At 45.0% G+C, this 16,748-nt stretch overlaps 1 protein-coding gene across 1 annotated transcript in view; it reads right to left on the reverse strand.

The window, feature by feature from the left end:
* Positions 1–16,748, reverse strand: part of Galnt17 (polypeptide N-acetylgalactosaminyltransferase 17) — a 429,898-nt gene that overhangs the window by 188,924 nt on the left and 224,226 nt on the right. Inside the window, exon 5 of the mRNA XM_021162564.2 lies at positions 15,402–15,599. Within this exon, the coding sequence (XP_021018223.1) occupies positions 15,402–15,599 (198 nt within the window). The remainder of the gene's footprint in view (positions 1–15,401; positions 15,600–16,748) is intronic.

The raw sequence follows: 16,748 nt of genomic DNA on the forward strand, positions 1-16,748 counted from the left end.
AAAAAAAAAAAAAAAAAAAAAAAGATTTACAAATTTAGGGATGGGAGAATGGCTCTATGGTGGAGTACTTGCCTAGAATCCACCAGTGAAAGGCTAGGGATATAGGGAATGGGGGCAGGGGAGTGACTGAGTGGTAAAGCACTTGCTTAGAATCCCCAGGGAAGGGCTGGGAATGTGGGTAGCTGGGGGCGTGGCCTGCCGCATGGCTTCCTGGAATATCATGTTCCCCTTGTAGAGGATGCCCCAGATGGAGACTGTGAGGCCATCTGTGGGGCACACTCCATCCACAGCCCCCATGGTGAACAGCACAATAGTTCACTTCTGCTCTGTGCATGGACATCAGTGGTAAAGCATTTACGTAGAATCTACGTTTGAGTAGCTAGGGGTGTAGCTCAGTTGTAAAGTATTTGCCTAGCCAAGGCTCTTAGTCCAATATCCAGTACCCAAAGCACACCCACACTAAAATATAAAGAAGGAAAGAAAGAAAAAGAAAAGAGAAATCAACTCACAACTTGAACCAAGCTGACTTCAGACTGGAAATGCAGTTGACTTCCAGAGGACAACCTTCCCCAGAACTCGTCCATGCAAGGGAGACCTCAGAGCTGTTTATACCTCCAAACAGCTCACCTGTAAGGCCAGCCCTCCCACACTCACCACAGCTACCGCAGTAGGAAGTCCAGTTAATAAAAGACATCGAGGGAACAATTCTGCTTCTTCCTTTAAGGGGAAACTTCTTTGGCATCTCTGAGCCCATTGAACTTCTTGCACTGAAGTCAGACTCCAAAAAAGCCTCCCAGGGCACCCAACCAAGTCTATGAAGGGCCTCCCATGAGGATGAGCTACACCTGGCCTCACAAGTTGCCTGTTCTCAAGGGCCTTTGAAGGGTCCACTGCACAAGCAGGTTTGTGTGGTGGTTATGCTGTTCTTATCAGTAAAACAAGCTTGTCACAACCTCTATCCTGCCTGAGAACATGCCAGAGGAATGACTTCATGTTACAGGAGCCCAGGGTTCTCACAAGGAATGAAGTAGATTGCTCCTGATGGCCAGGGTGCCTGGTAGCAGCAGTTATTTTTAGAGTCACTTTGGCAACAGCAACAACAAAAAAAGAAGGACTATAACCTATAATTCCAACTAGATGTTGCAAGGTGTCAGCCCACATTTTTCTAGTTTGAGAAAGTTGGCTGGACACTTCTGGGGTCTTAAAAATTCATTGGGAACAATAGGATGAAAACATCGTGTGTTATTTGAAAAGATGTTGGAAGAGCCACTATCAGAATTTACCAGCTTCCTACGTACGAAAGTAAATTTTCATTTCCTTTCTTCTCTCTCTTTTTTCCCTTTCACAGCACTAATAATTCAACCACGGGCCTTGTATATATTAGACAGGCACTCTATTTCTGAGTCACATTCCAGCTCCTCACTGGGGGATTCTGGCATATGCTGTACCACTGAGCAACACTACCAGCTTCTTACTGGGTGATTCTAGGCAGGTGCTGAACTATTGGGCCACACTCCCAGTCCCTTACTTGGGGATACTAGGGAAATGCTCTATCACAAAGCTACAGCCACTGATTTTATCAAGTTACATAGCCTGTCCTTGAGGTCATTCTGTAGCCCACACTTTTCTCTAAATTGCAGTCTTCTCCCCCAGCCTCCCAAGGAACTGGCATGACAGGTGTGGTGGTTTGATTCCGATTGGCGTAGGAAGTGTGGCTTTGTTGGAGGAAGTGCATCACTGTGGGGGTGGGCTTTGAGACTCTTCTCCTAGCTGTCTGGAAGATAATCTTCTCCTGGCTGCCTTTGTATCAAGAAGTAGAACTCTCAGCTCCTTCTCCAGCACTATGTTTGCCTGGACACTGCCTTGTTTCCCACCTTGATGGACTGAATCTCTGAACCTGTAAGCCAGCTCCAATTAAATGTTGTTCTTTATAAGAGTTCTTTAGGTCATGGTGTCTCTTCACAGAAATGGAAACCCTAAGTAAGACTTATTGCTGTAATAGGCCTGATCATGTTTTTGCTTGGAGGAACATGGATTTTTGGACTTTGGATTTGGAAAGCAACGGAATGCTTTAAGTGGGACTTAACTGGTCATCCTAGTAGGAATATAGAAGACATTGGTGCTGAGGGTGATTTGAATTCTGGAGATCATTCTTATGAAGTTTTGGTGAAGAATGTTGCTGCTTTTTGCCCTTGTACAAGAGTCTGCCTGAGGCTAAGATAAAGTAATTTATAGTAATTGTATTGACAAAGGAAGTTTCAAAAAAGCCTAGGCTTTGTTCTGTTTTACTCTCATGAACAGCATTTTGATCAAGCATAGCAAGCTTAGAAAGACAAAATAAATACAAAATGTATGGTTCAAGTAATAAAAGGACACCAGAAAATGTAATGAACCTAAATCCTGTGTTCAAGGATATTCAACAGACTAAGGAGTGGTGACTTTGGGGAAAGATCCCACCCAGCTAAGTGTATTGTTTATGTTTTTGCAGTCAAACTGAGATAGTTATATCCAGGCTGTTATTGTTTTCATTTGGACTTTTCATCTGATGTGAACTACAATCCAGAAACGGAGGGCACACCTGCGACACAAATCTTGAGGCTGGAAAACACAGGCTTTTGATCTGGATTTTGAGGAGCTATGACAATGAGAAGCTTAGGCCCAGGCATGGTGAGTGGTACACATACCTTTAATTGTAGGAGACAGAAGCAAGCAGATTTCCAAGATCAAGGCCAGTCTGGCATGGAGCAAGTTCCAAGTAGTGGAAAGTTTAGGTCCAGACCTGGTGGTACACATCTTTAATCCCGGCATTCAGAAGACAGCATGCGGTCGTCTTAGGTCAAGGTCAGTCAACAGAGCAAGTTCTAGGACAGCCAAGCTTAGGCAGTGAAGGAGTTGGAAAACAGAAAGTTGGTGATAATGTAATAAAACAAGGTGGCCATGTTCTTGTTCCAGCAAGTAGCAGAACTTGGCAGCTTCAGCCATGTAGTTCTGGCTTTAGAGTCAAAAATGGAGGGGACTACTGGGACAATTGATGCTGGTTAGCTCAAGTTAAGAAATTAGTGGTGATTAAAAAGAGACCACCATCACTGGGGTGAAATCTTCTGGGAAGTATTTTCTGAGAGCACGAAGAAGCTGTGCTCTAGAAATAGCAAGAGACACCTCATGCTGCAACTGGACTTTGGTAATGTGTAAGAATCACCCAGGTGGTATGGGTTTTGAAGGCATGAAGGAAGGGATCATGGAGAGCTACTGAGTCTTGCCCTGTGAGAGGTCAGAGAAAGCCATTGGTGAAGGTATAGACTCAGTTGTAGTTGAAGGCTCATAACTGAAGAGGTCATGCAAAGTTTAGGCTTGGCACCATGAAGGGAGCCTATGAGAGGCAACTGGTAAAGTGTAGTTGCAGTGGAAGACTCCTGCATATTGGAGATGCCAGTACCATGGGATGATCACCAAGAACAGCAGCAGCAGTGGAGTGGAGGCAATTAGAGCCTGGAGTGTTACAGAGAACAGAGCTGGATGTGACCCAAGCCCTTTGGAGGAGCCCAGAAGATCATGTGTGGAAGGAAGTTGCCTTGGAGACCCCAAGATGTTAGAGATGTCAGAGCCATGGGATACCTGCTGAAGAAAGCTGCTAACAAGGTATGGAGCCAGTCCAAAAGAAAGAAGTTTGTGCTTTGGCATCAGACATGGAGATGCAGAGTTTGGAGTTTGCCCAGCTGGGTTTTGGTCTTGCTGTGGTCCAGTATTTTCTCTCTATGATGATTTGGAATGGTAATATATATCCTGTGATGTTGGAGGTATGTGATCTGCTTTTCAATTTTGATTTTATAAGAGAATACAGTTAAGTGATTGGATGAATCTGAGAAAAGACTTTGAACTTTGGACTTTTAACATTGTTGAGACTGCTATAGACTATGGGAACTTTTGAAGTTGGACTAAATATATTTTTCATTATGCTCTGGCTAGATATGACTCCCATAGATGCATATGTTTGAACAAGCCTATGGGATCCAGGGAGCAGAATGTGGTGGTTTCAATATGCTTGTCCCAGGGAGTGGCACTATTAGAAAGTGTGGTCTTGTCGGAGGAAGTGTGTCACTGTATAGGCAGGCTTTGAGGGCTCCTAGGCTCAAGCTCTGCCCAATGTGGAAAATAGTCTTCTGGCTTCCTTAAGATCAAGATGTTGAACTCTTGGCTCCTCCAGCACTATGTCTGCCTGGATACTGCCATGTTTCCCATCTTGATGATAATGGACTGAACCTCTGAACCTGTAAGCTAAAACTAATTAAATGTCCTTTATAAGAGTTGCCTTGCTTCACAGCAATAAAAACCCTAGCTAAGACAAAAGTTAAATGCCACTGTTTCCAGTTCTGTTTACATTCTTCTTGACCTAACAGAAGTGAAATGGTCATATATTCTTACATTGCAACAAACAAGAAAGTAGGTAAGATCTGCCTTCAAAGCTAGCTTTGTGTCTACAACACCAGTTTTTTAAATGTAAGGTTTAGTAAGAGCCATGGTAAAGTTGTTAGCTACTCTCTGGGTTGCTGTGACTAAATATCTGATGTCCTTGTTAGCTTTAATTGTCAACTTGATGAAACACAGAGTCATCTAAGAAGAGAGCCTAAGCTGAAGAACTGTGCATAACAGTTTGACCTGTGACCATGTCTGAAGGGCATTGTCTTGATTGCTAATTGATGCAAGAGGGTTCAGCCCACAACCGGCAGCACTATTCCCTAGGCAAGCTATATAAGAAAGCTAGCTAAGCGTGAGTCTGTGAGCAAGCCAGCAAGCAGCTTCTCTTCATCAGAGGGAATAAGAAGTTAGCCCAAGTTACTTTCTGCTCTGAACTCAAGCTGAGAGTCACACAAATGTACCTTTTGGTCTTTGAGAGTGGAGGAATAAATGAGGAATGGGAAGAAAAGTCAGGAGAAGGAGAGCATGTGGAAGGGTTAGGAACATAACACATCCTGGAATTATCTGGAAAGGGGATTAAGGCTTGTGTATGAGGTGCAGGTTTGTCATCCCAGCTACTTGGAAGGCTAAGGCAGGAGCATTGAGGGTTTGAAGCCATCCTGAACTTCACAGAGAGTTTGATATCAGTCAGGAAAACTTAGTAAGACTCCATCTCAAAATAAAAACAAAGGTCTGCAGACCAACATATTTTAGTGGGACAAGGTCCTGGGTCCAATCCCCAGCACTATATAGAGGAATGAACAAAGTAAAAGCTGTAGGGGCTGGGGAGATATCCAAGTGGGTGAGAGCGCTTGTTATACAGCATAAGGATCTGAGTTTGAATCTCTGCACCCACCGTTGGGTGTGGCAGCTGCACACAGGTCTGTAATCTTAGTAACACGAGAGAAAGGGACAAGAGGATCCCTGAGACTGGACAGCCACTAGCCTAGCTCCAGATGCACTGGGAGACTTTGTATCAAGCAAATAAGGTAGAAAGTGATAGAGTGGGATACCCTATGTTCTTCCCTGCCCTCTACAAACCTGCACACGTGTGTATATACTTCACATAGGCACGCACTTCACACCCCAAACAAAACCTGAAAATGGCTACCGCCCACATTTCCCACAGCTGGACCCAATTGCCTGCAATAGAGGAATGAGAATCCCATTGATCCCCCTTTGCCAAATCAACTTGATAAAATTAATGGTACCCTGGTTTCCCAATTTATGTCCAAGCTATGCCTCAGAAACCTCACTCTTAACTCAAGGGTAAAGCGTCTCCCATTTTTAAAAATCGCTCACTTTTAAATAAAGCTCCTCTACTCTGAGGCAGCTCACACATTGGGATCTCTTTGCTGAGGTAAAGGGCCATTTCCTTTGCTATGAGGTTCAGATTAATTTATCTGCTACTGTGAGCTGTCAGTGTTTACTGATGGAGACAGGTCTCTTCCCCCTTGTCAAATGGAAGAGTGATTCTTTTGCAAATGTTGCTAAAGCCTCAGGGCACTACCTAGGAATTTTGCTTCCAGTAGAAAGCTGTGTAGTTGCAGGCCCAACAGTTCAGTGCAAAAAGGGAATAGTGAGCTAACTAGGGTAGGTATTCAAAGGACCAGACAATGTCAATTGTTCGAGTTGATTTCACTCCAAAGCATGTTCACAATGACTGCAAACATGCTTCCATATGGTCATAAACAGTTTCTGGAGAGGCTGGCATGGGAAGAGGGTATTGTTTGGTTTCCTGTACCCTTGACACCTAAAAACATCACTCCTTTGGACAGGCAAGATGGCTCAGTGGTAAAGATGCTTGCTGCCAAGCTTGAGGATATGGGTTCTATTCCAAAGACCCACATCTTAGGAGAGAAGCAGCCTTCTGACATCAACACTCATGCCATCATGCATATACACGTGCACACATGTTCCCCCACACACAATGAGTATGAAGAAAATGAGGAAGAGGAGGAGGAGGAGAAAACAGAGCCCTATGAGTAGAAGATTGTGGAATATGCTGTGCAGGCTAGGCGAATGGCTAAGAGACCTGACGAACCATGATGGGCTTCATTTTGTCCAGCACAGATCATCTGACCAACTTCCCTTTCCTCTAGACATGCTGTCCTTCAGCCTGTCTTAATCCATCACTATATGGCAACACTGGTACCCCAATGCCAGAAAGACCAACAGCCCCTGCCAACCATGAGCCAAAAGTTCTAAACTCACACCAGAATAAGTCTTTCATCCTCTTTGTTTATTTGTGTGTTTGTGTGTTTGTTTTCATGTCCAAGAAACTTGTATCTTTTAGGTTGTGGTGAGAAAGAACATTATGGCAGAGGGTATGGTGGAGGAAAGTGGCTCACTTTATGGTGGCCAGGAAGTAGGGGGAGGAGGAAGATAAAAGAAGGTAGACATGAAGGAGGAGGAAAGGAGGAGAAGGAAGAGTAGAGGAGGAAGAAGAGGAGGAAGAAGAGGAAGGCAAGGAGGAAGAGGAAGGAGGAGGGAGAGAAGTAGAAAGAAGGAGGAAGAGGAGGAGGAAGAGGAAGAGGAGAAAGACAGATTAAATGAGAGAAAGAACTTGAGTGCACAAGTCCATACAAGAAGGAAGGAGAGAGACTGAGAAAGGGAGAGACAAAGAGAAAACCAGAGAAAGAGCGAGAACAAGCAAATGAGAAGATGGAGAGAGCAAGAAAGCACCAGAGAGAGAACAGGAGAGGGACACACACACACACACACACACACACACACACACTGAACCAGATACAAGATGGGACCTCCTAGAAGCCCATTCATCAACAGGTTAATCTACCTATGAAGTTAATCAAAGCACTCTCAAGTGATGCCACCATCTGGGGACCAAACTTTCAACAACTATGAGACATTAGAGATATCTGACATCAAAACTGTAACACTGCACAGGGAAAATTCTAATGTTAATTGAGGTTCTTCCTCCAACCCCACTCACAAAATCCATCCTCCTTCCACAAATCTCCACTAACTCAAACAGTGTCTATAGTCAAGCCGTGTGTGTGTGTGTGTGTGTGTGTGTGTGTGTGTGTGTGTAGGAGATGTGTGAGGGATGGAGGGAGGGAGGGAAGTGGGTATGCAGGTATGCACAGATGCAGGTATGAGCATGCCCATGTGGAGTCCAGAAGTCCACAGGTTGACTTGACACTTCATTCCTCAGGTGCCATCTACCTTGTTTTCATGAGGCAGGGTCTAGACTGACCTAGAGTTCCCACAATTTGGCTGGGCTCACCATCCATCCATCCATCCAGCCATCCATCCATCCATCCAGCCAGCCAGCCTTAAGGAATCCCATCTCTGCCAGCTCTTAGATTGTAAAACCAAACTATCAGGCCAGGCCTGTTTAACATCAGTTCTGAAGGCAAGATTACAAGCACCGCCCTGCCCCCAGCAACCTCCCCAGCTCAGTCTGCAAACTCTTTCAGGGTAAGAATCTTGTCATTTAACCAGGACTGTCCCTGTGGAAGTACCTACCATAAAGCTGAGCTTAGTTAATGCTTAAAATATATATGCTGATACATAGAAAAAGATATGTATTTTAAAGCCAAAAAAAAAAAAAAAAAAGGCTGCTTTGTCACTTGAAGGGTTCCTCTTGTGTAAGCCTGTCATATTCCCCCTCTCGGGAGAGAAAAGTAGCCGTCTCCCCTTCCATATATCTCAGCACAGAATGTGAAATCTCAGCAGCTCTGCACATCCAGGGCAATTCTTTCAACTCAACGATGCTCACAGGCTCTGACACTCCCGTACCTTATAATTTATCCTGAAATTACATGTTGGATTAAGGATTGCTAATTGTTACTCATCATCTTGAATTGGTTATTAACGAGCAGTGTCACTAATTACAAGGTCACCTAACACAGAACAGGGAGGTCCCACTGTCAACTCACAGGAGATGCCTAGTGAGGTGCTCAGATGAGGCTCCAAAAGCAAGGTGCGGTGAAATTCTCCCTTCAGACACCATACCAGCACATGTTTCTGGTCCTCTCCTAGTAAGAGTCTGGGGAGGGGGGTGTCTCACAGCTGGAAAGAAACGCTCAGATCAGCAGATGTAAAGTTGACAGCTCTGGAACTCAGCTGCTGGACTGAGCCAGCATTTATAAATTCATGGTGCACCCAGTTTAGAGTCCTTGAGGATAGATATGTGCTCCCTCTCTGCTCTCATTTGGCTGATTTTCCATGAACATCTACATAATGTTAAGACAAATAGGATTTTAGTTCATTCAAAAGAATTGTATTCATGTGTGCACACACACTCGAGTGTAGTGTGCAGGTGCATTTTGTATGTGTGTGCTCATGCTTGTGGAAGCCGTAGGTCAACCTCAGGTGTCCTTTATGATACCATCTACCTTGTGTTTGGAGACAGGCTCTCTCATTGAACATGAAGCTAATAAAGTTGCCTAGGCTGGCTGGTCACAGACTCTCAGGAATCTACCTCCTTCCTCCTCCTTCCAAGCCCAAACCAACAAAGCCACCTATTTTCTTACATAGTGTCTTAGTTAGGAATTCCACTGCTGTGAAGAGACACCATGACCGTAGCAATTCTTACAAGGACAAAACATTTAATACACTAGTGCCACTCCCTAATAGTTAAATGCCACTTGTTATTTTTAATCTGTGTATATATGTGTGCACATGTGTGTGTGTGTGTGTGTGTGTGTGTGTGTGTGTGTGTGTGTATGTGATTGTCAGGACAATCTAAGTTGTCAACCCTCACTCTCTGTCTTGTTTGAGACAGGGTCCCTTTGTTGTTTGCTGCTGTATACACCAGAGTACGTGGTCCACAAGTGTCATAGTAGAGTTTTATTGCTGTGAACAGACACCATGACCACATCAACTCTTATGAAGAAAAGCATTTATTTGGGGCCAGCTTACAGGTTCAGAGGTTCAATCCATTGTCATCATGGCAAGGAAACAGTCAGACATGGTGCTGGAGAGGGAGCTGAGAGTTCTACATCTTTATTGGCAGGCAGCAGGAAGACAGAATGAGCCACTGGGACTGGCTTGAGCTTCTGAAACCTCAAAGCCCACCTCCAGTAATACACATCCTCCAACAAGGCCACACCTACACCACCAAGACCACAGGTCCTAATCCTTTCAAACAATGCCCCTCCCTATGAGCCTATGGGGGTCATTTTCATCCAAACTACCATAACAAACACCCAGAGAATTTCCTATCGCTGCCTTTCATCTTACTGTGCAGGTGCTGGGACTGGGTCTGAAGAGATGCCTCAGAGGTTGGGAATGCTTATGGCTCTTGCTGACAACTCAGGTTCAGTTCTCAGCATCCACAGCAGGCACAACTGTGAGTTACTCCAGCTCCAGGGATCTGATGCCCCTTCTGGCCACCAAAGGCTACTGTGTGCATAGAGTGCACACAAACTTATTCAGGAATATTCCCGTAAGCATACACATAATAAATGCATGAAAGCCAGGAGGTGGTGGCGCATGCCTTTAATCCCAGCACTTGGGAGGCAGAGGCAGGCGGATTTCTGAGTTCAAGGCCAGCCTGGTCTACAAAGTGAGTTCCAGGACAGCCAGGGCTTACACAGAGAAACCCTGTCTAAAAAAAACCAAATAAATAAATAAATAAAATAAAATAAATGCATGGATCTTTCTTTAAAGTACGGAGATTACAAATGTGTGCTACTGCATCCAGCTTCAGGAGGTTCTGGATAATAAAGCCCACATACGAAACAAGTGATCTCTCCCCTGAGCCATCTTACCCCCAGCTCTGCATCTCCACTTGGAAGCATGGTACAGACTTTGACATTTGAAGTCAGATTTCACAAAAGATCTACTAATAGTTTCTCTTTAAAAGTCCAGGGACCTCGAGCTGAGGATATAGCTTGAGTGGTATAACATGTGCCTAGTATACACAAAGCCCTGGGTTCTAGCCCAGGTCTCACATAGTCCCAGCATTCTGAAAGTGAAGGTAGGAAGATAAGAATTTAGTCATCAGCTTCAAAGCAAGTTCAAGATCTGGTCTCCATTAGGTCACACTTCAAAAGAAGAAAAAATGTATGTATGGCTGAAGACTTGGCTCTGTGATTAAGGGAGCCTGCTGCTCTTTCAGAGGACTTTTGTTTCATCTCTAACATCTGGGTGGGGCAGCTCACAACCAACTGTGTTTGGGCTAACCTTTCTTCACATTGGTATGTCTCAATCTGAGAGCTAAATTCTGGCAGGATTTTGCTATTGTCAGGTGTGTGCCCCATCAGTGGGTTTTCTATTTTGCAAATATTTGTCCTTCCTCACCAGCCTAAAGGTAGTTTAGTGATGTCTTGCTGCTGATTGGTTATAATAAAGAGCTGATAGCCAATAGCTAGGGCAGGAAGGAGGAGGGCAGAACTTCCGGAGACAGAGTGATGCAGGAGAAGGAAGCAGAAGCAGAAGATGTGAGAGCAGACATAGATGGAGCAGGCATGCACCAGAGCTGAGGATAGAAAGGTAAAGAGCTAGCCATGTGGCAGGTTGTAGGCTAGATCATCAGGTTAAGTAAGATGAGCTAGCTGGGAAACTACCCAAGCAAAAGGCCTAGGCTTTAAAGTGTAATAGAAGCCACTGTATCATTATTTATATCACTGGTGGGTCTGAGAAAGTCCCGCTATATAACTGTAATCCAGCTCTAAGAAATCTGATACCCCTTTCTTAACTTTAAGGGCACCTATACACATGTGGGATAAAACTCACATAGATAACATGTACATAGACACTAAGAGAAGAGTTTTTAAAAGGCTGGGGAGCCAAGCATTTTGGTTCTCTGTATGGTATCACATGGGGCTGGGAGCAGGTGCCTCCTTGGGCAGGATATATTTTCTAACCATCCCTAACTCCAACCTTTATGTTCTCTTTGAAAAGGAGGTCACTTCAATTTCACTTGAAGCTCAGCTATAAACAAGCAAGGACAGGGAACCAACAGGAAACCCTGGCAAACAGCTCTTTAGGTCAAATGAAAAGAACGATATAGGCTAGACTTCTTGATGCAGGTCTGTCAGCTGTTCTGGAGGCTGAGGCAGGGGAACACAAGTTCAAGACCTGTCTGGCCTAAAGAATGAGTTCGGGACCAGCATATGTAACTTAAAAAGACCCTGCCCTCAAATCCAAAGTAAAAATATAAAAGGGCCATGATGTTGCTCAGTGGTGGATCCCCTGTGTAGTGCTCATGAAACCCTAGCTTCAGTACTTAATACTAGAACAAAAGAAAGTAGTGAACTATGTTCCCTTAAAGCAAAACTTTGCTGTTTTTATTTACATGCACGTATGTGTGTCTGTGATTTATGCACATGAGTGCAGTGTCCATGGAGGCCAGAAGAGGGCGCTAGATTTCCTGAAGCTGGAATTACACACGGTTGTATGCTGCCAAATGAAGACTCTAGAAACTGTGCCTGGGGTCCTCTGCCAGAGTAGCAAATACTCTTAACCGCTGCATCATCTCTCTAGCTCCTGGGGTAGAACTTCTTATATGACATCTCCTACCTGGAAATCTGGTATTCAAAGCTTTACCTAGTCTATGCTATTTGGAATACGACAGGCTCTCTGTCCCTTTAATGGACTACAGACATAACCACTAGCATCTTGGCATCATTGGATGGAGGAGAAATTACCATGGCCTCATGATTAAGAAAGCACATTATATCAGCTTAATGACATCAGAAGGCCCATAAAACTCCTTTCCGACAATTAAATCTCCCCATCAACCATTAACAAATTAAGTGTCTGATAAGTGAAGATGCGCGCTGAGGGGACTGCCGATGCATGCTTCCATTCTGTACATCAGAGAATCATGTAATATTAATGGCTCAGGATCACAACTCTGTGTTCTTGAGTCTTTAAAGTGCATATTAATCATCTGGTAATGTGACAGTAACTTGTGAGATACAAGCTATTGTCTCACCCAGAGCCTTCCTATGCAGACTAGCCAATGTCTGTGGGCCATTCCACCTAGGCTAAGGGTGTATGTAGTTTAGTGCTGGTGGTTTTGCTTAGAATCCTTCACTGAGGGACTGAAGATACATCTCAGAGGTAGAGCAAGTGTCCACTGAGGAGCAAGAGGCTTGGCTCAGTGTAGGAAAGCATGCCTAGGGGCTGGTGAGATGGCTCAGCCGTTAAGAGCACTGACTGCTCTTTCAAAGGTCCTGAGTTCAATTCCCAGCAACCATGTGGTGGCTCACAACCATCCATAATGAGATCTGACTGCCTGTTCTGGTGTGTCTGAAGATAGCAACAGTATACTTATTTATAATAATAAATAAATCTTTTTTTTTAAAAAAAGGAAGCATGCCTAGAACCCCCCAGCAAAGAGCTGGGGTGGTGGTGGTTATGAATCCATAGTGGAGTTCTTCTAAGAACCCTCCCACCCCCCCACCCCCATTCAGGAATTGGGGGTATGGCTCAGGAGAAGCACTTGTCTAGAATTTTACAGTGAGGGGCTGATGAATGGCTGAGAGGGAGACCACTTGCCTGGCATACCCTAGTGAAGGGCCAGCAGCAGTGCTCTTGTTTCATGATCTCACACACACAAAGGTACTTGGCTATGTATGTTCCTCCCTGTGACCAGTTCACACCCCACCCCCATTGCACCCCCTCACATTCTTTCAGTCACAGCTGGGGACCAGCCTCTCCCCATGCCAGAAGGGCACTAGGGAGTAAGGCTTATTTGATGAAAAAAGTGTGAAACGTAATGCAAGTCCTGAAGGCCACTGAGTCTCCACATGCTCCCTATTACAGATGGAATGAGTATCTATGGGGGTTGTACCTCGGCTCTCAGATAACACCTCGGCCAGGAGCCTGCCTATACTATGACTTGAAGACAGTTAAGGAATCAATTTGGAGCATTGTAGGAATAGCTGAGCTACAACACTGTCTCCTTTGAGGCGGTGCTCGGTGCTCAGACTCCACCTTCTTTGCTTTTTGCTTAGTTGTTCGCCTCCCAGGCAACTTCTCAGCTTTTACTTTGAGGAGGAAAAGTCAGGAGACTTCGCAAAACTTTTCTCCGGTGTGAGGGTGTTCTGTTGTTTGTTTTGTTTTGTTTTTCTTTCCGCCTGTGATAAAACATTCCAACCAAAAGGCAACTTAGCAAAGGAACGGGTTTGTCTGGCTCACCCTTCCAAGTCACAGTTCATCGCTGAGGGAAGTTGGGGCTGGAACTCATAAGGAATCTGAAGTAGAAACCCTGGAGAGGCTGTTTCCTGGCTTTCTCACCAGCGCACCCTTAGTTATATTACTTATGCACTCTAGGACTGCTTGCTCAGGGAATGGCTCTGCCCACAGTGGACTGGGTCCTCCTCCATAACGTAACAGTCAAGGCAATCTCCCACTGATATGTCCATAGGCCAATCTGAGACTCTCTTCTCAGATGACTTTAGGCTGTTGTCAAACTAACAGTTAAAGCAACAGTTGAACTTAACTAAACAGTTAATATTAAAATAAACTAACAGTTAAAATTAACAGTCGATAGTTTAACTAGAATAGGTGGTTAATCTTGGTTGACAACTTGATTGGATTGAGAGACACCTAGGACGTTATCAAAGCACATCTCTGGATGTGTTTATAAAGGCATCCCAGAGAGAATTGATAAAGGGGAAGAGCCGCCCTGAATGGCGGCAGCACTATCTCACAAAGCTGGGTAGCTGGTTGGAATAAGAAGGGGGAAAGGAGAAAGGCAGCGGAAACAGACATACACTCACTCACACACACTCTCTCTCTCTCCTCCCCCCCACATAGTGAATGAAACCTTCTACATCTTATTTTCCTTAAGTTGCTTTTCTCAGACATTAATGATAGGGATTTTTTTTTAAAGCTAACCCACTTTGTTTAATCACAAGTTTGCAAACCAAGATGGAAGCCATACTCACCTACAGAAAGTCTTTACTCCTGTTCTGTGCTTCCCTTTTGCTTTCCTACTGATACCGAAAATCTGTTCTAAAGCCAGGCCAAGAGAAGCTGCCCTTCCCACCTCTAATGCCGGAGATAGAATTAATGCTATTTTAAGAGTTGGGGGCAGGGGAGATGGCTCAGTGGATAAAGTGCACACACACAGGTACATTCCTGGAAGCTCACTGGTCAGCTAACTTGGCATATGCAGCGAAGTTCCATTCAGTGAGAGTCATTGTTTCAAATAAAGTTGCCTGAGGAATGATGTGACATCCTCTGATGTGTGTGTCACACACACACGCACATACACACACATGGACACATGTGCGCACACACAAAGAGTCAGTTTGGGACTGATAAGCTGGTTCAGCAAATGCAGGCCTTGCGCATGCCTAAAACACTAACTTTGATCCTCAGAACCCACATAAAGGTGAAAAGAGAAAACTGAGTCTACAAAGTTGTCCCTAGGTCTCCACATGTATGTAATGGCACAGGTATACCTTGCCCAATAATACTAATAAATAAATTAAAAATTGAAACAAAAATTCAGTTTGATGCTACTAGACAGAAGGATGCGTCCCGCTGCCCTGTTCCATACCTTGATATCTGGAACCTGTGACTAAGACATTGTTGGGAAAAAAAAAATCTTTGTTGATGCCATTATATTACTGATGTTGAGCGAAGAGGTTGAGATAATTTAGTGTTTTCAGACAGGTTAACCAAGGGTAGGTAAGATCATAGAATGTGAAGCTATGTAACACTCGAGGAAGGATGAAAAATTACATTATTACCAATTTTAAACTTTCATGGCAGCCATAGGAAAGCGGTGCCTAGGAACTGTAGCTGCTGCAATAAAACGCAAACGTCTCCCTCAGCAAGGAATTATGACCCTAAGACACCGCTATTCCCCAAGGAGCTGCTTGCACACCACTGCAGCAGCCTTTGCTGGGGGCTCTTCCAGCCCTTCTCCATGGCTCAGGTTTACCGTTGAGTCTGGAGTCTCACTCTACGGCTGATTTTACCCGCCCCTCCCCTACCAGAGCATCCTTGTCACAGACCTGATGGGGAGAGAGGGATCTCCTGCGTCCCACCAGTCTTTCGGGGGGCTGATGTACATGCACCACAGCTCCCAGCTGTACCCATGGGCGGAGTTCTCGTAGCGCTGCACTTCGAAGTTGTCCTGCTTGATGTTATCGATGGAGGGGAGGATGACCCGCTTCCGGTTTTCCTGGATGCGGGACAGAACGGGCTCAGCCCTGCAAAGCAGAGAAGTCCCAATCAAACCTCTCCCCTGGTGCGTGCCTCGGTCAGCAGACGCCTAAAGCTACCCCCAAAATGAAGAGATTCAAAGGCTGGAACTCAGAGGGAAACTGAGGCACCCGTATGCACGTGAACTACCCAAGTTTGAGATTGTGACTACCGTGTGAGTTTTTATGGTTTTGTTTTGCGATACATGGGCTCTCGTGTATCCCAGCCTGGCCTCAGAGTTGCTGTGTAAGAAAGGAGCCGGAAGAACTTCTGATCCTGCCTCCTCTCCTCTGGGGCTAGGATGATAAGCATACAAAACCACAGCCAGTTTATGTGAGGCTGAGGCTCGGACCCAGGGCCTCCTTCATGTTAGGCAAGCTCTCTACCAATCAAAATACAGCCCTAGTCCAGTTGTGTTTTTATGTTAAGACTCTTCTGTTAAGTTGCCCAGGCTGGCCCTGGTCTCCTGTGTAGCCCAGGTTGTCTTAAAACTGCCAATCTTCCTGCCTATATCTGCTGAGTGCTGAGATTAGAGGCAGCCTCTCACCTAAATGTCTGGTTTATATAGTATTAGGAATAGAGCCTGGGACTTTGTGCATATTTGGAAAGCACTCTACGGAGGGATCCATATCCCTGGATACTCTGTATGGGTTTTCAAATGTGCAGCATGCCTCTCATGCATTCACTCGCAATAAAATCACAATAACGATGTCTGGATGTCTGTGTGAACAGGAGAGGTGTGGCAAGGGAATTAGCATGGAGGCTTATCCCTAGAAAGTGCCAAACCTTCAAGCCCCTCCCCCATCTCTTTCTCCTTTTAAGGATTTTTTTTTTCATGTAAAGGTGTCCATTTATAGATATGTGTATGTGAGTGCTCTGCCCTTGAAGGGCAGAAGAAGGTGTCAAGTTCCCCAGAGCTGAGCTCTAGGTGTTTGTGAGCCACCTGCTATGGATTCTGGGATCGAAACTCAGATCCTCTGCAAGAGTAGTAGGTACTGAGCCATCTCTCCAGGCCTTTTTATCATGAACACCCTTCCATCTCTGTATGATTGGCAGTTCTATATGGTTTTCCCCACACAGCACTGTTACTGTGTTTCTCTCTCTGTCTCTCTCCCTCTCTCCCCTCTCTCCCCTCTCTCCCCTCTCTCCCCTCTCTC

This window comes from Mus caroli, chromosome 5 (genome assembly GCF_900094665.2).
Source record: "Mus caroli chromosome 5, CAROLI_EIJ_v1.1, whole genome shotgun sequence".
Lineage (NCBI taxonomy): Eukaryota > Metazoa > Chordata > Mammalia > Rodentia > Muridae > Mus > Mus caroli.